Raw genomic sequence first — 27236 nt, 5'->3', positions numbered from 1 at the left:
GAAGATGCTTGAATTAAAAGTTTGGGGGGGGGGGAATGGTGAAATTTGGCTAGCTGGAAGGTGATAGGTGAAGCCAGGTGGGTGGGAAATGTCTAGGGCTAGAAAAGAAAGAATTTGATAGGAGATAAGAGTGGACAACATGAAAAAGGGAAGGAGGAGGGGATCCAGGGGGAAGTAATACGCAGGTAAGCAGTAAAAGGTCAGAGTGGGGAATAGAGGAATGGGGGAAATTTTGGTCACTGGAAAGAGAAATCAATATCCATACCATCAGGTTTGAGGGTACCCAGATGGAATACAAGGTATTGCTCCTCCACTCTGAGGGTGGCCTCATCTTAACACAAGAGAAGGCCAGGGATTGATATGTCAGAACGGGAATGGGAATGAAGATGCTTGGCCACCAGGAAGTCCTGCTTGTGGCAGACGGTACGGAGGTGCTCGAGGAAGCACCTCCTTTGATGCTGATTGACTTCAGTGTTATTATGGCTCTTTGATACCACACTTATATCAAATGCTTCCTCAATGACAAAGACAGTTACTCTCACTTCCTCTCTAGAATTCAGTTTTGCTGTACATTTTGAAAAAACAGTCTCCATCATTTTTCTGGTCATTGATAAAAGCTGCTGCATTAGTCTTTTGGATTGGTCCTGTTTTTGATGACATGAGATACCTAAAGCTAAGTGAACACAAATACAAACTACAAGGCTATTCATGCAGAAAATGGTTGAACACCCAAGTTGGTGTGGTCTTTCATTGATTCTATTATGGTTATTATACAATTATGGATTTATTTATAGTTATTATATTAATCATGGATTTATTTGAGTATGCCTGCAAGCAAACAAATCTCAGGATTGCATATAGTGACACATGTGTACTTTAATAAGTTTACTTTTAACTGGGATTTGCTTTGAAAGATTCCAAAGGAATTCTAAGCATTTGTGCACAGTGATCACAGTTAGTGCATCATTCTGACCAATCCCTGAAAAAAAACAAAACAGGTCCACAACTTGCAGGATAATTTCTGATCATCACTTCACTGAATATTGTTGGATAGGACAATTAAGATATTTTCAGGATGATCTTTTGAATTTAAGCTGTACTTTGTCAATGTGTTGCTCCCATTCAAACAATTATTTTGAAAACTGTGTCTTTATGCTTTCTCAGTTCTCATGAAGAAGACCATCCAAAAAGAACCTAGTCCTGGACAATGCAATTTAAAAATGAAGCAAACAGCAAAATACCTCAATGTCAAAGCTATCAGCTAATTGTAGTTGTGGACAATTTTGTTTACTATTTAATCTAAACTGCAAACAAAATATACTGCTAGACATAGAAATGTATCCTGCAGTATACAAGAACTGGGTACAATGATCCAGCTGCCAACTTCCTACATCCATTGTTGTTCCAGCTCTACTCTACCAGTATTCAATTTACAGAAATACAAGTCAGTAGCACTTCTTTACTTGATTGCTGGATGGTAAGATACTTGAGACAGGCTTACTGACAGAAAGATACTCCATTGCACCAACAGGAAGAGCAACCATTGCATATGGTTCTTACATCACTTTGCTGGTATTGCTCATTATCCTTGCCTATCTGCAGAGGAGTTACACCCTATGACTTGTTTTTCTGCAGGTCTAAATTTTGCTGCTCTGCAAAGTTATTCACACTGCCAAACGCCGCAATGTTTCTGAGACCCTTAAAGAGTTGTTCATCTGTCGAGGTACCTGAAGTACATCTTCAAGTATATCTATAGCTTCTTTGATCATATATTTGGTTGTGATATTGTATTCAATGTAGCAGTGCAAGACTTCATTAGTAATACTTGTGATTGTACCACTGGTTATGTTTGTCCCACTAAGGAGCAAATGCAAACAACCTGAGGTGCTTAGACACATACAGGCAAAAGCATTATGGCAGTTCCCTGGTAATATTGTAATCATGCAAAGAAATATTTTCTTGCATTTGCACACATTTGGACATTGATTACATTTCAAGTATTTGCAATTCACAATTAAGATCTAGAGTGTTTTGGCAGACGCAAAACTGGCTTTGTGATGGAAGGCAAAGTGTGGTGCTGGAATAGAATTCTGTAATCAGTGGTGTATGGCAGGGGTAGATATCAATGACGTGGTTGCTGATGATGTGAAGATTGGTGATCCATAGATAGCGAGGCTGGTTGCCCAATACAGGGAGACATAGATCAGCTGTAAAGCTGGGTAGAGCAGTGGCAGATGGAATCTAAAACAAGTTTAAAGAAATGCACTTCTGGTTATCTAATACTGATAAGACATATACAGTAAACAGCAGAGACCACAGAAGAACTGATGTACAGGAGGGCCCTTATAGGTTCCTGAAAATGGTGACACAGATGGATAGGGTAATGGAGATGTTTAGCTTGTTTACCTTCCTAGCTAGGGTACTGAGTGAAAGAGCTGGGACATCATATTGCAGCTGCTATGAAAGGCAGAGGTTCGGCTGCATTTGGAATATTGTGTGCAGTTCTGGTCACCACTCTATAGAAGGGATGTGGTAGTGCTAGAAAAGAATGCAGAAGAGATTCACCAGAGTTGCCTAGAGTGCAAGGGGTTAGTTACAAGAGACTGGATAAAAACAGAGAATCTTAGAGAGATTTATTAAAATTAGGGCAAATAGTTACTGTGCAGACCCAAGAAAGTGCAGATGCAGGGATCTGGAGCAATGAACAATTTGCTGCAGGAACTCAGAGTCAAGCAGCATCTGTGGAGCGGTGCTGTGGTGGGAGAAATTATCACCATTTTGGGTTGAGATGATTTGTCCACACAGAGAGGTAGGCATTTGGAACAAGCTGCTAGAGGAGGTGATTAAAAACAAGGACTAACACAGGGTTTAAAAAGCATTTGAACAATTTCATGGAGGAAAAAGGAGTAGAGGAACACAAGCAAGATGCAAGAAAATGGGATTAACAGATAGAAATCTCAGTTTAACTGGATGAATGGGACCTGTTTCTGTGCTGTACAATTCTATGACTGATCTGGGGTGAACAGACAGCAATGCGAGTACACACTCATCCAGAACCTCTGGGAAAGTTGACAGAGGCAGGAGCACAAGTACTTGCACATTTTGACTTCTGTCAAAGCCGGCATACTCATACACTTGCAAGCCCTGGCAAACCAGCCATTAATCACCTGATATTCATCTGCTGAATAGGAGATCCTTGATAGATGTCCATAAGAACCCTGATAGGAGACACTGATTAAAAAATAGCAGGGTGGTGAGACGTGTGAATATCTGCGTGTGTCATCACTTTTAAATTATGATGAATACATAGCCACATAACTGTACTTCTCAAAAGCTGCAAATGACAACTATCATCTGCCATATCAACCTGAGCCACTCAAAGCGAAAACACTCCAACACGTCAAATGAACTTGCAGAAACACCTGAAGCACACACAACCAGAACTAAGTGACACCGTGAAGCCGCTGGCTCTCTACAAGTCTCTCTGGTGGGTGGCCCAGGTATAAGGATCCTGCTCTAGTGTTGCTCATCCAAGTCCCAAGCCAAGGCAGCTTTGGCATTGCACATCTCAGTGTGATACAGAAAGCCTTCAAAATCTGTAAAATGTAAACTGTCAGCAAAAAGTCTTGTGAATAAACACTTTCACCACACTCGATTATGAAGCTGATGTAAATATTGTATTTTTTTTGCAAAAAAGTATTTCTATAGGTTTTAACCATTGCTCTTACATCTGCAACCTTGGCTTGCACTTAATGGTGATTTACAGTGGGCCCAATAAATTCCTGCAACTAAAAATATGTTTATATCTCCCTCCACAGAGTGATTACCACATGTAAACAAGAATCTGACTTTCCCAAGAGCTCTGCAAACAACTGATGCAATCCACCCAAGTTAAATGCAGAAGCAGTCTAGTTGGAAGCAGCTTCCTATAACTTCTTCCACTCACACCGACCCATACGCTCCATCAGATTAAAGTTTCTTCCACAGTCTAAAAACAGTCATAATTCATTACATAATCCTTTGATGCTTTTTACATTATTTTAAACTAATATATCTTGCTTTCTTAAAACTTGACTTGAAGAATATTAACATATCTGACATAAGCTCTACATTAGCTCCTATAACTGAATGTACTAATGTATTATAGACCACTGTATAGTCAAGTTACTTTCCATTATTTTGTGTTTGATCTTTTAGTTCTCTTTCCAACCAGATCCAGTGTACCTATGCAATTTTTACCTTTCCACTGTTAACATAGCACGCTAAGGCATTTTTCCTGAGCGACTGATGGCATGCAAACCAGAGATTGACACATCTGGACAATCTGGCATGCAAACTGAACTCTTATCCATATCAAAATGGGAATCTAAAGTAAAATATCACAATGGAAAGGGGATGTGGCCTCAATTTTTTTTTTAATCATTGCACTCAGCATAAGTGTGATAAAGGAATAAAATAGAGCCTTGGGGGAGAAAAATCAAAGATATCTGAATGGATTTTAGCTAAATAACTGTTGGGGAGAATATATAATCTAGAGTACATTAGATTGGAGTGGATCTATGAGAAAGCTGTAATATGGTGTTGACATGAAGACAAATGGTCAATTGTACTTAAGGTCAAGTAATCAAAGATGGGCATCAGGCAATGGCCCCAATCTGATGTTGGCAAGAATGGTTTTGGTACTGTAGGTATACTCCCAACAAAAGAGCAAAAAACAAAATGTACCAGGACTTTGAAAAGACAAAAGCGTAAAGAGGAGGAAAGAAAAATAAAGAATAATTTTCTCAAAGGAAGATTTGATCAGAACCTGAAGCACAAGACCTCAATCATTAGGCAGAATACATGCATGCATTAAATACATGCATCATTAAAGTGAGTAATGTGGTCTATTAGAACAATCAAAATTAAAATCATTCTATTGATACTGGATTAGATAATTGAGAAAATTGTGGTAAATGAGAGAACATCATAAGGAAAGGGGTTACGATAGCATTCTACAAGAGTTTAGCAATGACAAGATGGAGTGGGGCATACGCAATAGAATTGGCATTGATGGAGCACAAATGAAAGAAATGAAAAGTGCAGTGAATCAGAAAAGGCAATTTAAGATATTTGGCTACAAAGGTGTACAGTTTGCTATTATCCTGACTGTTCAGGGCAATCTTAGAGCATCAGCATCACTTCTCAACATAGAGACGGCTGCAAACATTTCTCTTCTTTACTTCCAAAGTTAGTCATCCACCCAAAATAAAATGGAAGCTATTCTAAGAATTCAGAATAATTTTCTTGGAAGACAAATATTAACAGATGTCCGTGTGAATCACTAAATCAAATATAGAAAATAGCGATAAAATCTGGAATGTTACGATATATGCTGTATTATGGCTTGTTCAAGAATAACTTGGGACTCATGTTTGAAAAACTATAGCTGGCAACATTCTAGGAGATGGTAATAGTCCACCGGTGGTGTCTCAGAAGAAATGTGACAAATTTACGATTTGCAGATATAATTTGCATTTCAGCATATTCCCAATGATGTGAGGATGGTTGAGCAACGCAGTGTTAAAGAAAAAAATGCCTGGCAATGATGTTTTAAGTAAAGCAGTTGTAGTGAAGATGCAGCCTGAAGCAATCTGATGGTGATCACTCACTATCATAGCAAGTCTGGAATCCAGATTTAAAGCCACAGTAGTGAGGGGACACTAAAGCAAGATAACAATTGTTAAAAATGGAAGTCATTATGGAGATAGTCAGTGAGAGAAATATGTTAAATTGGATTAAAGTCAGAATGCCCTTGGAGGTGGATTGCTGTGTACACACTAAATGGAGGAAGAATTGATCTAACTGATGCATTATCAAACATTGTTGTTTATTTTTCTTTTTTCTAAAATGTTGCTCTTGACTTCAATGTCTAATTTTTAGTCTTCCTCTAATTATTTGGTTTTACTTACTATAGGTCCTTCAAGCTGCACTACCCAACATCCCCAGATTTAACCCTAGCCTAATCACAAGACAATTTACAATGACCCATTAACCTACCAACCAGCAAGTCTTTGGATTGTGGGAAGAAACCGGAGCACCCAGAGTAAATCCACATGGTCACGGTGAGAATGTACAAACTCGTTACAGACAGCAGCGGGAATAGGAATTGTTATTTCAGAACAACACTATCCATCTACATACCTGGAAAATGTCAGATTCTGATATTGCCTGAAAGTCATTATAAGATGAAAAAGTACAAATACAGTCGGCCCTCCTTATCCGACGGGGATCGGTTCCGGGAACCCCCCCACGGATACCAAAAAACATGGATGCTCAAGTCCCTTATTTAATCTGTCTCAGTGCGGTGGACTTTAGGACCCGGTGGAGCTTGGGACCAGCCGCCCACAGTGTTTCTGTTCTGTTGACGGAAAATGATCATGATTGAAAATAAAGTGGAAATAATAAAGCGATCAGAAAGAGGTGAAACGCCATCGGTCATTGGAAAAGCATCAGGCTACAGTCGGTCAACAATCGGAACAATTTTAAAGGCTAATGTGAGAATAATGGAGCATGTGAAAGGCCCTGACCCGCTGAAAGCTACAATTATTACTAAGCAACACGGTGGTTTAATTATTGAAATACATATGTTTCTTAAGTGTTTTATATGCATAGAAAGGTAAAATATATACTATATACTAAGACAAACATTTGACTGACACCAAATAATACCGGATGTACCTGTTCTGACTTACTTAGAATATCTAATACAAAGTAAATGCTATGTAAATAGTTGTTATACTGTAATGTTTAGGGAATAATGACAAGAAAATAGAAGTCCGTACATGCTCAAACAACGAGTGTTGGGGAGAGAACTCAGGTTTTTCCGATCCGCGGTTGGTTGAATCCGCAGATAAGGAGGGCAGACTGAAGTTGAAATAAAATAAGAAAATGCATTAAACGAGAGTCTTTGAGATTCCTTTGCAACTTTGCAATTTCACTATTTTCCACTTTCAGGATGCTGTTTTAGCCAAGGAACTATTGCACATTTTACAATCTTTATTCCAGGTTGTCAGATCCCTTTGACAGTTAATTTCAACAATAAAGGCTTATCTTTCACTTTTTCCCATTGTTCAGCCTGTATTTTTGTGCGTTCTCTTTAGAATAAGGTAATACTTTCACATGCTGAAACACTGTGCATAAAAGCCAAAAATATGTAAATGGTTCAAGGTAAGCCTCAATCTTTGGAGATTGTAACAACATATCACCGCTTCTCAATACAAACACAAAGATGTTATGGACTAACAATGATCGTTGCTTTTTGAGATTGTTGGGGTAAGTTTGGAAAAATTTAGATGCCAGAGAATGAAACTTTTTTTTTTTAAAAAATGAGCAATTTCATTTGCCCTAGGCCTCAGGTGTATAGTGACAAAAGTGTTGACCTCTCCATGGACTATCCAAAGTTCAGCCATATCACTGTTGACTAATAATTGAACAACTTGTGGGATCTAATCAAAAGCCTTGCTATGTGCAACGGAGCTTCTGAATGATCAAGCATGAAGATGGAGTGAAAGGATATTAAAAAATAAATGGACTTCAAAGCAACTATTGCCACGGCAGCTGAAGGAGAAAGTAATACCACGAAAGCCCAACATGATGTGATCTAGAATGTAAAGAATCTCCTGAAAGTTCTGGCCAAAAACAGATGGTACCCTAACATGAAAGACTTTGGTTGAAGATCTGGTGCAGAAAATTAGAAATCAGTGAAAGCTAAAAGTTTAGGACAAGAAGCCTAAACCATATTGAAGCATGTAGTGAGAACATTCTTTTATTAAATAACTGATTATTGAATTATAATGTTGCTGCCTTTACATGTTAGGTTTGAACCTCAGCTGAAAGAAACAATCAACGCTGTTCAGCACACAATACCTGACCTACAAACATCCTCACACAATTGCTGCATCAACAGAAATGGTGAAAATGCCTGTGAATTCCATCCACAACAATTGGCTGTAATAACTTCAGTCTGTAGTCAGAAAACCACAGCAAAGAACTAGAACCCAAAGTGTATTGGTGAAACCAGTTCAGTCTTCCATTTTCATTTCAATGGCCTTCACGTATATTATCACCAATTTCACGCAGTTCTTCAACTGCCAACTAGAAGTGACCTTCTGACAGCCTGCAGATCCAAGGTTGAGATCAGCAAGGGAAACAATTTCAGTGGCAATTTGAAACGGCAACAAAAAAAAGATCACATTAATTTGGCTCTATTTTCAGTCAATGAGGAATAGGGCAGTCACATGTCACAACATGTAAATGGTAGGGCATTGAAGAATGCAGTAGAAGAGTGTGATCTAGGAATAATGGTGCATAGTTCCCTGAAGGTGGAATCTCATGTGGATAGGGTGGTGAAGAAAGTTTTTGGTATGCTGGCATGGAATAAATCAGAGCATGGAGTATAGGAGTTGGGATGTAATGTTAAAATTGTACAAGGCATTGTTAAAGCCGAATTTGGAGTATTGTGTACAGTTCTAGTCACCCAATTATAGGAAAGATGTCAACAAAATAGAGAGAGTACAGAGAAGTTTTACTAGAATGTTACCTGGGTTTCAGCACCTAAATTACCGAGAAAGGTTGAACAAGTTAGGTCTTTATTCTTTGGAGCGTAGAAGGTTGAGGGGGGACTTGATAGAGGTATTTAAAATTATGAGGGGGATAGATCGAGTTGACGTGGATAGGCTTTTTCCATTGAGAGTAGGGGAGATTCAAACAAGAGGACATGAGTTGAGAGTTAGGGGGCAAAAGTTTAAGGGCAACACGAGGGGGAATTTCTCTACTCAGAGAGTGATAGCTGTGTGGAATGAGCTTCCAGTAGAAGTGGTAGAGGCAGGTTCAATATTGTAATTTAAAGCAAAATTGGATAGGTATATGGACAGGAAAGGAATGGAGGGTTATGGGCTGAGTGTAGGCCAGTGGGACTAGGTAAGAGTAAGCGTTCAGCACGGACTAGAAGGGCTGAGATGGCCTGTTTCCGTGCTGTAATTGTTATATGGTTATAACAAATAACAGTAACAGACAGACTTTCAGACTGATGAACAATCAGTGTATTGACATGTTATCGGATAGTCTACACAGCATAATTTACACACCAAACACCTACCCAGATAATTTCCTCATGTCTGCCCAGATAATCTCAGCTGGATGCTATTGACAGAAAGCAAATCATAATGAATACCTGGATAATCTGCCAAAATTCTTCAGATATTAGGATAATGCAGTGCAAAGGGCAACACAATTGACAAGGTCCATATCACTGTAACAAACTAGGAAAACACAAGAAGCCAGGATCAGTGGGCCATTTGGCCTCACAAACCTATCCCACCATTCAATACAATTCTATGCGTTCCCCAATAGCCTTGATTTTTCAAATATTTAACTATTTCCTAATATTTCTAATAACTTGGCCTTCACAACCTACCCCTCAGTTTTAAATAGCTAGCTGTTTACATTGTAGCTTTGTCTTTGTTCATGATTTTCCAACCAGTGGAAACATCCTACCATCTTGCCTATCAAGCCCCTTTAGGGTCTTATAATGTTTGAATACGGTGATCTCCCAATCTCCAAGGAATACAAATCTAAACTGCCCAGCCTCTCTTCACATCCCAAGAATTTGCCTGGTGGATTTCCTTTGGACTGCCCCCAATTTTACTATTGCTTACTTGTTTGTTTTTTTAAAAACACACAAACATGAACCAAAACTGCACAGTATTCCAGGCAGGACAGGCCAGTACCACGTACAACTGTAACAAGATTTCCTTATTCTTAAATTCCAACTCCTTTGCAATCATTAGTCACAATCGCCGAGAAGAGCAAATCCATTGCTGATGCATTTTAATGCATTCTATGTACCTTTTGAACACAAGAACATTGGTAAAGCACCACCCACCCCAAAACATCCAATGCAACTGAGCCCACAGTCACCACTGCAGACACAAGATCAATCTTCCAGAGACTGAACACATGGGGAGCATCCGGCCTAGAAACAGCTCTTGGCCATATCCTTAGATCCTGCAGGTTCAACTGGCAGAGGTATTTGGAGACATTTTTAATCTCTCCCTACTTCAGTCTGACATTCCCAAATCCTTTACGATCACTATCATCCCAGTACCCAAAAAAAGGTAATGTGATTTAATGACTACCATCCAGTATCATGAAGTGCTTTGCAAGGTGGTCACGGCATGCATCAAGTCCAGCCTCCCAGACAATTGTGACTCACTATAAATTGAGTACTGCCAAAACTGGTCTACAAAAGACACCATTTCCCTGGCTCTATGCTCCTTTCTGGAGCATTGGGACAGTAAAACGTCTATTGTTTATTGACTAAAGCTCTGCTTTCAATACTATAATTCCAAGCAAATTCATCACCAAATTCTGAAAACTGGGAGTTAACATCTCCCTCAACAACTAGATCCTAGACTTCCTGACCACCATACTGCAATCAACAAGGCCGGATGGCATTGCCGCCCCAAGGGCCGAGCAGCACCCGTCTCCACAACTATCCTCAACACTGGTGCCCCACAAGATTGCATTCTCAGCCTCCTACCCTACTATCTATATACTCACGATTCTGCTCCAACACAAGTTTGCAGATGTACCACAAATTGGGCCATATCTCAAATAACGATGCGTCAGAATAGAAGGAGATAGAAAGCTTAGTACGTTTCTCTCAATGTCAGCAAATTAAATACCTGGCCATTGAATTCAGGAAGAGGGGTGGGGGCACTGCACTTGCTTCTATCTACCATCAACAGTGCTGAAGTTGAGAGACTTGAGATTTTCATGTTCATTCCTAGGAATATCACCAATGGCCTGTCCTAGTCCAATCACATAGACACCCCAACTGGGAAAGTTCTCCAATGTCTACTTCCTCAGATGGCTAAAGAAATTTGACGTGTTCCCATCAACCCATACCAATATTGAACAATGCACTATAGAAAGCATTCTATCTGGATGTATCAGACTTGGCATGGAAACTGCTCAGTGCATGCAACTGGACACTGTGTGGACAGAACGCTCACAGGACATCACTGATTGCAGCCTCCTCTCCATGGACTCCATTTATACTTCATGCTGCCTCAGCATCAAAGATCCCACCAAAAAAAAAGAGAGAGCTCCGCAGGCATTCAGTGTCATTCGGCGGCCCAATCAGCGGCAGGAACAGTGCACCGCGAGGAGGTTACTCACAGGCCAGCGGCACTTGTTTAAAGAGAGGTTCCTGGGTGTTTAGTGGCCCAGTCAGCAGCAGGAGCAGTGCAGAGAGGAGTAAATAACAGTACAGAAGGGACAAGCAGAGCAGTCATTGCTGGGAGTGGGCCAGTGGTGAGAGTGCAAGAGTCAGGCTTTGGCTCTAGGTAAGTTGTCCATTACGTTTCTTTAAGTTTCCCTATTTTACTGTGGCAGGGATTGGAGTCCTGGGAGACCCAGGACAGTGAGGAGATCATCTATCAGAGTTACAGGGGAGTAATCACCTCTAAGTTGCAGGAGGCGGGTAGCTGGGTGACTGTCAGAAGGAATGGAGAGGCGAATAGGCAGTTTGCGCAGAGCACCCCTGTAGCCATTCCCCTCAATAATAACGTTTTGGATACAGTTGTGGGGGATGATCTCCCAGGAGAATTCCACCAGGTTACTGGCACTGACACCTGAGTGACATGCTGCCAGTTGCCAGGGTCAGGGACGTCTCAAGATGCCCTCTACCTTTTTAGCCCTACAAGTGTTTCTATTACTTTGTAACTGCTTTTTTTAAAATTTGGTTACTGTTACTTGATTTTACCCCATTTATTATCACTGGAACACTTGCAGCACTCTCCTTTGTGAAGAGAGATACAAAAAAAAACCATTTCTTTAATTCACCATGTTATTCTCTAGAACTTCCAAACCAGTCTTTTTACATATCCATAGAAAATCTGTTTTTACATTAGAGAGGAAGTGACTCTCAAAATCAATTTATCCCTTATGAGCTTTCTAGTATTTCACTGCTGGATTTGGAATTTTTTAAGTTTTTCTCCAATCCAGAGAAAAAGCACCAGGTAAGCAATACAGCTTTCAAAACTCCATCTTTGCAGCAGTGTTTGTTGCCCTAAAAATGCTAACCCTTACGACCACTGTTTTCCTCCTCCCCCCCACCCCCCCACCACCACCAAGAATGGCTTGGTGCATCATGATGCTGCGCACTGTTTGCAGATACACTTTGTACCTGCCTCTTTGCAGTGATATCATCCTCTGCCTGATCAGTCGCCAGTTTAGAGATAATTATTCCAAGGGGCATGACTGCCTCCTGAAACACCTGAAGTTCAGGTAATTCTTCCCCTCCCCAATGTGACATAGTGTTTGCAGCTCAATCTCCAGCTCATCAACCCTGAACTAATGCTCCTCCAGCTACCAACACTTAAAGCTATGGACACTGTTAACCATGATGGAGTCTGCCCGGTTTCACTGTAACATATTTCCCAGCCACCTGTATGAGATAGGCAACTTTAGTGACAGGCTAAAACAATTCAAGTTGGGTTCAAAAAAAATAATACTTTTAACATTCATGGTCCAAAATTCTACTGAGTTTGGAAGTACCAGAAAGCTGGATGCATACAAATGTAAAGTTAATGTGATGCAAATGTGTGTTGTTCCTCATGACAAGTAGTAAACTTTGGATTGAAGGCTAATGCCAAAGGACTACAATTAGTGAAAGCAGGTCAATACAATGGGTTCAGGTTAATTTGGCCAGAGGTTAATTGGGACAGCCAATCATGAGACAACTTTTAAAGAACAAAACTAACTGAGAAAATAGCCAGAATTCCCTTTGTTTATTTGGGACACTATACCGTTTAATTGGGACTGTGAACTGTTGTCAGTTTCTAACTAGCATCAGTTTTGTGCGCTTGTGTGGCCGTTAGACACAACACTGCTGCAGCAAACTTTCTTTTTATATAAATACTCTCAGTTGTGTATGTTTCTGTTCAAAACGCAGTGATTTTTGGCACCAATGGTTGGCGAGAAATAAGCAGTAAGATTATTCAGAACTGTTGCTCATTGTGGTTTCAAGCATTCATGCTTGGAGATTCCAAATGCGAGTGAAAATAAAATGATTTCACTTCTTCAACAAGTTAGGAAGTACAATGAATTTGAAGGTATTGACAATAATTTTGAATGTTGCAACAAAAGTGAAAATTTGGAGGACACAATTGTCAAAAGCATTGTATGAAGCAGTCCATTATCTACACTAGGTGTCTATGCTGATTTTGTTCATTTACAGTTAATCAAATGAACATGGTAGCATAAGCTGGATGAATTTCTGCATCAATAACTATCAGGAACTAATACAGTTGGAGAATACTGTGGTAGTACTAGCAGTGCTCCAATTTGTTCTGTATCTCATTTAAATAACTATTTCATTACTCAGTTGAACAGCAGTTTGTCTTTTTCTTTTATAAAAATACCTTCTTAACTATTTCTATGAAACTTCAGCTAATTGGGGCAACCATTTAATTGGACCAAAATGTAACAATTAACCAGCATCCACTGAATATGAAAGACTACAAATATAGTAGCAATAAGGAGGTTCCTAGAAATGGCATGATTCATTCCAGATCTTCCAACTGTGCTCACACCATGGCAGTATTGAAGGAAAACATGAAATAAATGTGGAAACTGTGGACAAAATAGTACACGTTAAATGAAAGGAAAGCCTTGCAAATAAATCTCTCCTTGTTCATTATAATACGCATATAATTGGAGACAGGCTTAAAATGGTTTAAGTTATGGTTTTGATGCGCGCAACATGGTGGTAAATGGACAATTGCTTCGAAACTCTCAAGATGGTACAGAAACTATGCACAGTTTGAGAAGGAACCAGTAGTATAAAAAGGTGGAGGGATAGGGCAAGGAAAGAGCAGATTGGGCAACCACTTCAAGCACCTTCATTTCATCTGCCATGACCACCTGGATCCTCCAGTGAATAAAATACCGATAACTTCCTCATAATGTCTTTTCAGTAAAGGAATATTGCCCTGAGAGCTTACAAATCACCAGTGAGATATGGAATAAAAATTCACTTCAGGGAAGCCAGTTCAATGTTAGCATTTATTTCACGAGGACTAGACCATAAAAGCAAGGATGTAATGCTGAAGCTTTATTATTATGCATTGGTCAAAATGCATTTTGAATATTGTGAGCAGTTTTGAGCTCCTTACCCAAGGATGGATGTGCTGGTATTGGAGAGAATCCACAGGAGGTTCACAAGAATGGCCCAGGAATGAAAAGGAATGCATGAGGAGCATTCGATGGCTCGGGGCCTGTACACACTTGGGAATTTAGAAGAATGAAGGAGGGACAAAAATTCATTAAAGCCTATAAAATATTTGAAAGTCAAAGATGGATTGGACATTGAAAGACTGTTTCCAATAGTGGGGGAGTCCACACCCAGAGGGTACAGCCATAGAACGAATGGATGTCCCTTAAGCATAGAGGAACTTCTTTAGGGTAGTGAATATGGCTGTGGAGGCTGGGTCATTGGGAATATTGAAAGCAGAGGTTGATAGGTTCTTGAATAATAAGGGCATCAAAGGTTACAGGGAGCAGCCAGGAGAACGGGATTCAGGGGGATAATAATTGAGCCACGATTGGACTCGATGGGGCAAATGACCCAATTCTGCTTCTCTATCTTATGGCTTTATGTTATATGAATTTATGTGAAAGAAATTGTGTTGATTTTTTAAAACTTCCACGATATTTTAAACTTGCAAATCATTCAGAGTTTTCCCCCAACCAGAACCCTTGGATGAAACCTAAGGTTTGAAATCTGATGAGAGCAAGATCAGAGGCATTCAAGTCTGGTGATCAAGTAAGTTACAAGAGGTCCAGGTATGATCTCTGGAAAGCCAGCTCATGGGCAGGGCTTGAATGCTATCTCCTCATATGAAGTTAAATCAAATGATATGGAGATAGCCAGTCTTCACTTCAAGATGAGTTCAATGCCTTTTACGCTTGTTTTGACAATCATGAACTCCTGCAGATCCCAATAATCCCACAATTTGAGTCTCTGAAGCCAACATGCAAGCAGCCTTCAGGAAGGTGAACCCACGAAAAGCATCCTGTCCGGATGGGGTACCTGGTCAAGTACTAAACAGCAGTGCTGATCAACTGGCTGATGTATTTGCATAGATCTTTAACCTCTACCTTCGGCAGTGTGGGGTATCCAAGAAGAGTGTGGTGACCTCCCTCAGTGACCATTACTGAGTAGCACTGACATTCACATTGATGAAGTGTTTTGAGAAGATGGTGATGAAACACGTCAACTCCTGCCTGAGAAGTGACTTGGATCTACTCCAATTTGCCTACCGTAGTAACGGGTCCATAACAGATGTCATCTCACTGGCTCTTCACTCAGTCCTGGAACATCTGGATAGCAAAGACACACACATCTGGAAGCTCCTCAATGACTACAGCTCAGCATTCAGTATCATTATCCCCTCAAAATTAATCAATAAGCTCTAAGACATTAGCCTCAATACCTCCTTGTGCCGTTGGACTCTGGATCTTCTCACTTGCAGACCCCTGTTAGTTTGGACTGGCAACAACATCTCCACAATCTCCATCAGCACAGGTGCAGCATGAGGCTATGTGCTTAGCTCCTGCTCTTCTCGTAACAATGCCAGCAAGACCAAGGAGCTGATTATTGCATTCAGGAGTAGGAAACCAGAGGTCCATCAGCCAGCGCTCATTGGAGGATCAGAGATGGAGAGGGTTAGCAACTTCAAATTCATAGGTGTTATTATTTCGGAGAACTTGCCCCGGACTCAGCACTTAAGTGCAATTACAAAGAAAGCATGGTAGCACCAACACTTCCTTAGGCGTTTGCAGAGATTTAACATGACATCTAAAACTTTGTCAAACTTCTAAGGATGTATGGTAGAGAGTATATTGACTGGCTGCATCACAACCTGGTATGGAAATCCCAATGCCCTTGAACGTAAAATCTTTTTTAAAAAGTAGTGGATAATGCCCAGTCCATCACAGGTAAAACCGTTGAGCACATATATATGAAACACTAACACAAGAAAGCAGCAACCATCATCAGGGACTCTCACCACTCAAGACATGCCCTCTTCTTGCCTGTGCCATCAGGAAGACGCTGTAAGAGCCTCAAGACTCACCACAGGTTCAGGAACAGTTACTACCCCTCAACCATCAGGCTCTTGAACCACTTGAGATAACTTCACTTGCCCCTTCACTGAAATGCTTCTAAAAACAATGGGACTCACTTTCAAGGTCTTTTCATCTCATGTTCTTGTTATTTATTGCTTATTTATTATTTTTTTTTGTATTTGCACAGCTTGCTTTCTTCTGCACTCTGGCTGAATGCCCAAGTTGAGCAGTCCTTAACTGATTCTATTATGGCTTTTATTCTATAGATTTATTGAGCGTCCCCACACGAATCTCAGGGTTGTATATGGTAACATACATATACTTTAGCAAATCTTACTTTGAGCTTATAAATCCACTCTGCAATCTGGAGGTTACCTCTACTGATAAGCACACCATGGCTTACCTGAACAGTTTTTTCAAACCATGCCTGCATTAACAAGTTACACCCAATGCTGCTTCAACTAAAGAACGGTATCCTTTATCTTTAGGTAGAGCCATTCCCTCCTCTATATAACTGTTTTTGTGCTTATACTGCGCTCCTTTTGGATAAGACACGAGGCATTCCTGCTTTGTAACCATGTGAAATTGTCACAATCTGGAACATTCAATTTTGCTTAAAGATTCTGCCTATGAACAGCCACAGGCACTACTCAGTATTAAGTTAATCAGAAATTATTCTGTTCACAACAGTATATAGGAATGATAACATGTTTTCCATTTTTCATTTGACTTCAAAAAGAGTGGCCCAGAAATCAGCCAGAATACTTAAAATTTTCTCGCAGCTGATGTTGGAAGAATAGTCAAAACCCAGAGTGAAGCACTGATTCACCACTTTCTTGGTTCAATCCAAAAAAAAAACACTCTACCATAAACTCATGAGTTTTGTCCATCAAATTCAACTTAAAAGTTGATCACCACTGTGACATTAATCAGAATATTAGTGTTGTTCAGCTATCCAGAAAATTGAAGACACTCGATTGATTTATAGAACCAGAAGGAAGGTTGGCTGAAGATTACAACATCTTGTGTTCATGTAGATTATGGGATCTTTGCTCGAGATGAACCAATTCTGAATGGATCCATAAACAGACTTCAGGTAGTAGTATTTAACCCAAGCAAGCTTGACAAAGAAACAGAACTCAAACTCAGATGAAGAATCAAACAAGGCAACAAAGGAATTCACACCAGCTTGAGTTCTCTGATAACCAGATGGTGGACTCAATGTGTAGCATTTAATATTAATATAAAATGTGTATATTAAATGTCACATCGCTAAGTTAATGGTATCTCACTGTTTGTAAAAACAAAAAGGAGGGAAAGCTAACAGTACAAGGATTTTCTGTTTTGTCTAAATTAGAGCTTGATCCTGTTGGAAAGAAGAGTACTTGCTTTACAATCATGTAGCATTGCTACAGTCTGATATATTTTTGTTTTGAAGTACAGCTTAAAGATTTGGCACGCAAATTCCTTTCAGCATGCAGCTTTGCAAAATAACCTAATCTCATTTTGGATATGAGCTGTGTTTCAGTGCTTTTTTTTTGAAAATATTACAGCATTCTTAAATTTTGTTGGCCTTTCCAAAGAATTTAACTGCTGGAAGCATTCTCAGAATAGGTTAATCGTCTTTGCATCTCCACTGTCAAGTGATGCAACCACTTCCAACTTTAAAAGGACCCAACACTAGCTGCTACAAGTGATTGGGCATCTTAAGTATGGTCTTGCTTATTTTGAAGATCCGTGCTACAATGAAAGTAGATTACAGTTTATTGTATTGCACAAGAATGATCAAAGATTCAGAGTCACTTCTGATAAAGATGTTTATAATACAAGGTGGTCAGAATAACAACAGAGAAAAGGTAAGGTCTATTAGGGAAACTAGGGCATAATTTGTATATAGACACAGAAAATACAGGCAAGATCTTAAACGAATACTTTTCCCCAACAGTATTTAAAAAAGAAACAAACATATGTTTAGGAAACTCAACAAGTGATACCATCAAAGTGTAGTGCAAAGCTCCATAAATAAAGACAAGATGCATGATGTCTTGGTGGGATTGAGGGTGGACATGCCAGATGAGACTTACTGCAGGTTGTTATGCTTACTTTTGTGACTGGATGCCTATGTTTGGTGGTGTTCCACAGGGATCAGCACCAAGACCATTGCTTGTTTGCAATTATTGATTGGTGGTATGGACAGTAGGTTTGCAGATGATATACAGCAAAGATTGAAGTTATTTACAGTGGAGAGGGTGCCCTTAAACCACAGGTTAGTATCAATAGGCTAAGAAATAGTACAGTTACTCCTGATAACTGTGATATGATGTACTTTGGAAGTACTAGGGAAATCCCAGGACAAGCACAATGGCAAGTTCCAGGAAGTATTGAGAACCAGAGGAACCTTGAAGTGCCAGTCCCAAGATCACTGAAGGTGGCAGCACAGCTGACTAACATGGCTAAGGAGGAATATGGGATTTTTGGCATTCATTAGTTGAAGCACTAAATGCAAGAGCTGGGAAGCAATGATCCAACTTTAAAAAATATTAGTTCATTTTCAACTGGAGTAATGTATGTGTGTAGTTCTAGTCACTTGATGTATTGCAGGAGAAGGTGCAAAGGAAATTCAACTGAATGTTGCTGTGGATGGAGCATGTTTATTGTGAGGAGAGATAGACGATGCCAGGTCTGTTTTCTCTGGTGGAGAGAAGAACAAGGGGCATGATTGATATACTTAAAATTGAGTGGGATACACAAATAGATCATAAGAATCTTTTCTTTGTGTTTGGAGGCAAACAAAACAAGATATAGATTTAAGCTCAGCAGTAATAGATTTAGAGGGAATCTGAGGAAGACCTTCATCACCAGAGAGGGGCGGGTTCCGAGAACAGCACTGCCAGAAAGAATAGTGGAAGTAGGATCACCGACAGTATTCAAAGCAAGCACTTGCATCATTCAGATATTTAAAGTTAATGGGAAGGTACTAGAAGACTGGATTAACAATAAATGGATACCCACAGGTTGGCAAAGATGTGGTGGGCTGAACCATGCTGTATGGTTCTATGAAAATGTGAACTCTATCATTATGACAACATAATGACTTGTATTTAAATTTGTAAAATTTCAACAGTTGCTGTCTACAATGTGAAAACAGACTATTCTGTGTTTCCTTCTGACAAATGAAGCCATTTCAGGCCATCATATCTTAGAGTGCATCAAAGAATCCTATACCCCACAAGTTTCTTTAGAAACTGCAGAGGGTTGCAAACTCAGCCAGCACCATCACGGGCATTAGTCTTCCCACCGAATACACTCAAAAGACACTGCCACAGGAAGGCAGCATCCATCATTCACCACCACTCTCTTCTCAACACATTCAGGAACAGTTTCTTTTCCCCCATCAGATTTCTGAACAGTCCATGAACACTACCTCACTATTTTGTTCTCTTTTTGCACTACTTTTTTTAAAATATTTATTTGATCTATAGTAATTTTTGTGCATTGCACAATACTGCTAATGCAGAACAAATTTCATGACATATCATATGCCAGTGACAATAAACCTGATTCTGTCTGACAGACAGACCATTAAGTTCCCTATCTTGACACTTTCCTTGCTTAAAACTCATCATGGATAACATACAACTATGGCAAGGCAGCAATCACTGGTCATCTATAGGAGCTTTCTGGACATTAAAGACCAACAGTTCCATGAGAAATACTAAATGTAAAATGTCCCAGTAAAAGTGATAGATCCCTTCCTGGGAATTTTATGGGATTTTTCAACCTCAAATTCATAAGGTTTTCCTATTACATCCACAAGGTTCTTTGAAATGCAGCTTCAGGATACGGCATGGTGCAATTTGAAGTTCCAGCATGACAGACAAGTTTAAACCCATCCTAATGCATACTCATACTTTTGTCAAAAAACATTAGATGGCAATTAACTGCTGAAGCAATAGCTAGCTCGTACCTTCTTGGGAAAGGAATATTGCAACCAATATTAGAAGAGTTTTTGTTAGTGCACAATGAATATTAATCTTTTAAAATGGATAGGTCTTACCTAGCATGCGAAATAGTGCATTCTGATCAGGACCATCCAATGAGATAGCTCCACAGCTCTGAAAGAGAGGGGAAAAAGTCTATTAAATGCAACAGTTTTACTCATTAACAAGGAACTTCAACCCAATTTGTAAGTTGGTAAGTAAGAGAAAAAACTATGCAAGAAACACAAATGCTGCAACAGGAGCAAACCTTCAGTATTTTCTTGCCACACCCCTTTACTTTGTGCCCATGTCTTCCTTTTGGAAAATGTCCCACTTTTGCTGTGGATACAACTGACCCTCAAACTAACTTATGAAGCAATGCTCATGATAAAAATAATTTGACAAATTCAAATAATGCCTTTTTTAAATTATTCTACTTAGTAAGACAACATTTAAATTGGTATCAACAACTACTTTGGAAATATAACAAACCATCAATTTCCCTCTTCAAACACAACCCTCCATAAGAAAAACTTACGAGAAAGATTGTTATTAGAAACATTTGAAATAACCATACACAAACAAACCAAGGCAAGTTCAGAAATAACAATCAAAACTGGAAGAGTTTAAAAAAAAACACGAAGCAGAATTGTGATAGGTCAGGAGAATAAACATGCTGCAAATAAGCTTCTGGTAATACATCATTAAATTCTAATGAATTTCAGATCACACTGCAATAAACTGAACCCAGTAATGATCACTTTATACAAAACGTTAGACCATTCGAGCAGACTGCCTGGACAACTGACCATTTCATCAGAGTGAGGGCAACTGTCAAGAACTGATGGGCAAGATTATGATCTTCATTCGAAGATCATACTGTAGATTGAATGTTAAATGGTTTCATATGTAAAGTAACCAATGCAATAAAGTTCAATGACAAGTTAGCAAAGGTGGCATTAAGCATGTTTGCCTTGATCAGTCAGTGCATTTAGTATAGGGGTTGGGATGTCATCTTACAATGGTACAGTTAATGGTTTAGACCACATTTTGAGTATGGTGTGCAATGTTGATCACCCAGCTATAGAAAGAATGTCATTAAACTAAAGTGTTGAGAGGGGAAAAAAAAAAATTGGACAGGCTGCCCTACCTTCACTCTAAAGCACTGGAAGCTGAGGAGTGAACATAAAAGTGTGTAAAAGCCTGAGGCATGTATGATAGGAATGGCCACAATATTTTTCCTGGGGTAGAGAAAGATCTAAAGTAGGAACTCCCAATCCTTTTTATGCCATGGATCCAAACCAGTAACTGAGGGGTCCATGGACCCCAGGTTGGGAATCCCTGATTTAAAGGGATCCAAGAGGCAAATATTCCCACAGAGAGTGGTGGGTATATGGAATGAAGTGCCAGAAGAAGCTGTCAATGTGATACAATTACAATGTTTAAAATATATTTGGATAGGTACAAGGATAGAAAAAGTTTAGAGGGATATGCACCAAATACAGGCGAGTGGAATGAGCTCCATTTACTTTCTTGGTTGGTGTGAACAAGTTAGACCAAAGGTTATGACACCATGCTCTGTGACAATGCCACCAACATGGCCAAAAGGAAGACAAGCTGGAAGAGAAATAATAGAACTTAAGATCTGAAAAAATACCAGAACTAGCGGTTATGACTCAAACATCTTGCTTATCCCTATGCACTGTTGTTAAAGTATCTGTTTTATTGATACAGTAATTAAGTTGTCACACAGTATGGAGCTTCCCAAAAATTCTGACCATGCCACATATCCCGAAAATCTACCCAAACAGATTAAAGATTCATTGCCGCTCACCTTTCTGTACAAACAGATTCAATATAGGCATGCCTGTCACTTCCAGTTGGAAATGAATTATTTCCAGCCTAAACAAATCTGCATGATTTGCTTGAGCTGGATTAAATCTTTTAAAATTTGGACAACAAGACATCAGAAATCCAGGAATCTCCAGAGCTGCTAAAGGGTCTCAGCCTGAAACACCAACTGTACTATTTATCCCCCCCCCCCCACCCTCAATAGATGCTGCCTGCCTGGCCGAGCTCCTCCAGCAATTTGTGTGGTGGGCTTAGATTTCCAGCATTTGCAGATTTTCTTTGTGATTTGATTTCCAGTTGCTTGTTTTTAAAAGAAAATCAGATAACGATAGGTCTTCTTTACATAAAAAGAGCTAAAAACTAGCATTGAATTCCTTAAAAGGCAAAAATGATTTGAAATTTTCAAGTAACTGATTAATAGCAACATAACATTGGGCATTTCTCTGAAGTGCTGTTCAAATTACAATGAAGATCAGTAGCATCCAGGCTGAAGTCTGAACCATTCTAGAGACTTCCAAGTTAATCATTCAAGTGTTAGTGTGTTCCACTGTAAATGTACAACTACTTGGCTGCCCGTTTTTAAAGCAGTTATTTGAATCAAGGACATCTTGCTACCACCATCATCCTTTGCCTCCTATCATCAAGTCCATTTTAAACAATTTAACTTGCCTTGGCTCTAAGCTTTTGGACAAGGGTGTCCCACCCAGACCTTGCCAAAGGCTTTACAGGAGCCCAGCAGTGAACACAACTTCACTGACCTCCATGCATTTTGTTATCTTCTTGAAAATAATTTTTTTTTAAATAATCACATTAGTCAGACAGGATGACTCTGCACCAGGCTGTGCTGACCATATTCACCTGCACTACTAGGTGTAGATTAATCTTGTCCCTCAGGAGTTTTCCCCCCCTCAATAACTTCCTTACTACTGCCATTGAACTTACGGGTCTAAAGCTTATGCCTGCTGCTCTTCTCAAAAGCCACGGTTGTTGCCCTCCAGTTATCTAGTATTTCACCAGTGCGTAATAAAGATTCAAATAGCTTCATCAGGTCCCTAACAATTTCCTTGCATGGCAGCTTGGAAAACACTACCAGTCCTGGGGATTTATCCACTTATATAGCCATTAAGACACCTAATACTTCACCCTTTTTAAATGCTAATAAATTTTAAAATTTTCCATCACCTTTCCCGAATTACCCAGCTGCAACGTCCTTCTCTTTAGTGAACACAAGAATTCATTTCAGACCTCATTTACATTCTCTGGCTCCACACACATTATCCCTTAGGTACCTCTGGTCTCCATTCTTTCTCCAATTACTGTCTTGCTCTTTATATACTTACACAATCTATAGGACTTTCCTTAATCCTGCCTGTCATGCTTTCTCTGTCTCCACTGTCAATGCTCTGAAGGGTCTGACCTTAGTATAGTTCTCTATAATTACCAAATGCTTTCTTTTTCTTCTTTACCCAGCCCTCCATGCCTGTTGTATCCAGGGCTCCACAGACTTGCTACCTTTTGCTTTCGCCTTTCTGTAACACATTGATCCCACTTTTCCACATTCAAATGACCCTTAGATGTCCAATGGGAGATTTACCCATAGTTAGCGATTTCCAGGTGAAGACTTATAATACTTAAGACATATCCCACCTTCCAGAACCTAACATCCAAACTATCCTTATCCTTTTCCCTTTAGTACTTTGAAACTAAATGACTTATTATTTGAGTAATCACAACATTATGGTCATTACCCATATAATCACATTGTTAAGTTTGCTGAAGACATGACAGAGCTGGGGCTCATCTCCAACCAAGATGAGACAGCCTACAAAGAGGAGGCGGAAGAGCTCAAGGACTGGTGCCAGGCAAATAACCTCTTTCTCAATGTCAACAAAATGGCTACTGACTTCAGGGGGACTAGCACCATCACACCCCTCTTTATATCGGAGGCACAGCAGTGGAAACTGCGATCAGTTACAAACTCCCGAGTGCACACATCTCACACAACCTCTCATGGTTCCAGAACACATTCTACACAATTAGGAATGCTCACCAATGCCTCCACTTTGAGGAGGCTGAAGAGAGGTGGATTGTGCACATCTATACTCGCATCATTCTACAAATGTGCATTAGAAAGCATCCTAACAAGCTGCAACACTGCATGGTGCAGAAATGGCACTGGTGTGTACATATACACACAGACAGAAAGATGTTGGAAAAGGGCCTGTAACATCATGAACAATTCCACCCACCCTGCTCGTGGACCATTTGTCCCACTCCCATCAGGGAAAAGGCCATGTAGTATCCACATCAGGACAACCAGACTCAAAAACACTTACTTCCCCCAAGCAGCAAGGCTGACCAACACCTCCACCCACTAACCCACCCCTCCACACACCCTACCAGCACTGCTTTATCATTTCCCATCAGTTACTCCTGTGCCTTGTGTCACATTATGGAAATAAAACCAATTTATATATCCTATCTTTATGTATTTATATTTATTGTGCATTTTATTATTGTGTTCTTTATCTTATTGTGTATTTTTTGTGCTGCATCAGATCCTGAGGAACAGTTATTTTATTCGCTTTTACACTTACGTACCAGATATAACATTAAACAATCTTGAATCTTGATTTCCACATTGTTCATCAGTTGATACTTCAACCACTTGCCTGGCTACATTACTTGAGGTGAGGTGTGATACAATCTCTTCTCTCATTAACTATCTACGTATTAAGTCAAAAAGCTCTTTGGATGCACTTTAAAAATTCTTTCACTTTAAAATAATCATAGGCAATATTGGGGAATTTGAAAAAACCCTTATTTCATGGTGGAGGGTGGTGCTTTGGATTTTGGCGCCCAATGGCGACTCCTTTACTTGAGTCTTCGGAAACAGCTTTATTTCTATCTTTAATTAAAAGAAAATTTCATTTCAGGTTTCTTTTGAAGACCCTGACCTGGACACATTGACTTTGGTTCTTTGTGGGATTGGGATCCGCTCTCGGGGCCTCATGACTGGCCGCTTTTTGATATGCCGAGGATGTGGTCTGGAAGACGAGGGCACCTTCAGGGTGCCGGATTCTCATGGCTCTGGAGGCTGGCGGATTCGAGGTTGATGTTGCTGCCTGGTGTGTCATGGGAGTACACGGAAGATGAAAAGCAGCGAGCTGGCTGTGTGCTCAGAGACCCGAGATCTTTGTTATGTTCCCCCCACCTCGCTGTGACACCTCTTTTTCCCTTATTAGGGGGAGAGAGAGAGCCTGTGGTATGTCGAATTATCAGGTGAATGAGCAGTCTTTGGAGTACTGCAAGTCTGTCTTTATTGATGCTTTGCTGCACACTTGAGTGTCGGTGGAGGGTGCAGATGCTTTTTTTTGCAGGTGGGGGAAGGGGGTTGTTGCTTTGCTGCTGCTTATGCATGGGAGGGAGGAGCTGGGGGGTTTGGGATTCTAACATTTAACTGTCATTCATTCTTTATGGCATTCCTCTGTTTTCGTGGATGTTTGTGAAGAAAAAGAATTTCAGGATATATACTGTATACATTTCTGACATTAAATGGTAATATCGCAGTAGTTATGGGGGATTTCAACATGCAGGTGAACTGGGAGAATCAGGTTGGTGCTGGACCCCAGGATAGGGAGTTTGTAGAGTGCCTACGGGATGCATTCTTGTAACAGCTTGTACGAGAGCCGACCAGGAACAAGACTATTCTGGATTTGGTGTTATGTAATGAACAGGATTTGATAAGCAATCTTGAAGTAAAGGAGCCATTAGGAGGTAGTGATCATAATATGTTTTTATCTGCAATTTGAGAAGGATAAGGGCAGCTCGGAGGGGTCAGTGTTGCAGTTGAACAGGGGAAACTATGGAGCCATGAGGGAAGAGCTGGCCAAAGTTGACTGGACGGATATCCTAGCAGAAAAGATAGTGGAACAGCAATGGCAGCTATTCTTGGGAATAACGCACAAGGTGCAAAATCAGTTCATCCCTCCCGAGAAGGAAGGATTCAAAGGGGGGGAAGGGGCCACAGTGGTTGACAAAGGAAGTCAGAGATTGCATAGCATTAAAAAAAGAGTATGACAGAGCTAAGGTGAGTGGGAGAACAGATGATTGGGAAGTTTTTAAGGAACAACAGAACTTAACTAAAAAGGAAATCCAGGGAGAAAAAAATGAGGTATGAACACAAGCTAGACAGGAATATAAAGGAGGATAGTAAAAGCTTTTTTTTTTGGTATATGAAGAGAAAAAAGATAGTTAAGAACAATGTTGGGCCCTTGAAGAATGAATTGGGTGAAATTGTTATGGGAAACAGAGAAATGGCAGAAGAATTTAATGAGTACTTTAGATCTGTCTTCACTAAGGAAGACATAAGCAATCTCCCAGATGTATGGATGGGCCAAGGACATAGGGTAACAGAGGAAATTAAACAGATTGACATTAGGAAGGAAATGGTGATGAGTAGACTGATGGGACTGAAGGCTGACAAATCCCCAGGTCCAGATGGTCTGCATCCTAGGGTACTATAGGAGGTGGCCCTGGAAATTGTGGATGCATTGGTAATCATTTTCCGATGTTCCTTAGATTCAGGATCAGTTCCTGAGGATTGGAGAATGGCTAATGTTATCCCACTTTTTAAGAAAGGAGGGAGGGAGAAAACAGAGAACGATCGACCTGTCAGCCTGACATTGGTGGTGGGGAAGATGCTAGGGTCCATTATTAAGGAAGAAATAGTGGCATATCTAGATAGTAGTGATAGGATTGGGCCGAGCCAGCATGGATTTACCAAGGGTAAATCATGCTTGACTAATATGTTGGAGTTTTTCGAGAATGTAACCAGGAAGTTAGACGGGGGAGATCCAGTGGATGTAGTGTACCTTGATTTTCAGAAGGCATTTGATAAGGTCCCACATAAGAGATTGGTGGGTAAAATCAAAGCTCGTGGCATCGGGGGAAGACATTGACATGGATAGAAAACTGGTTGGCAGATAAAAAGCAAAGGGTAGCGGTGAATGGGTGTTTCTCGGAATGGCAGGTGGTGACTAGTGGGGTGCCACAGGGCTCGGTATTGGGACCACAGCTGTTTACGATTTACGTCAACGATTTAGATGAAGGCATTGTGAATAACATCAGCAAATTTGTTGATGATACTAAGCTGGGTGGAAGTGTGACATGTGATGACGATGTCAGGAGAATTCAGGGTGACTTGGATAGACTGGGTGAGTGGGCAGA

General features: G+C 40.1%; 1 protein-coding gene across 3 annotated transcripts in view; it reads right to left on the bottom strand.

Moving 5' to 3' along the window:
- Positions 1 to 27236, bottom strand: part of LOC132400926 (cAMP-specific 3',5'-cyclic phosphodiesterase 7B-like) — a 131170-nt gene that overhangs the window by 79300 nt on the left and 24634 nt on the right. For all 3 annotated transcript variants that reach the window (XM_059982488.1, XM_059982490.1, XM_059982487.1), the window contains one exon: positions 20234 to 20291. In XM_059982488.1, the coding sequence (XP_059838471.1) occupies positions 20234 to 20291 (58 nt within the window). The remainder of the gene's footprint in view (positions 1 to 20233; positions 20292 to 27236) is intronic.

This window comes from Hypanus sabinus, chromosome 10, assembly GCF_030144855.1.
Source record: "Hypanus sabinus isolate sHypSab1 chromosome 10, sHypSab1.hap1, whole genome shotgun sequence".
Taxonomy (NCBI): Eukaryota; Metazoa; Chordata; class Chondrichthyes; order Myliobatiformes; family Dasyatidae; genus Hypanus; species Hypanus sabinus.
This window is presented reverse-complemented; position numbering and strand designations above follow the sequence as displayed.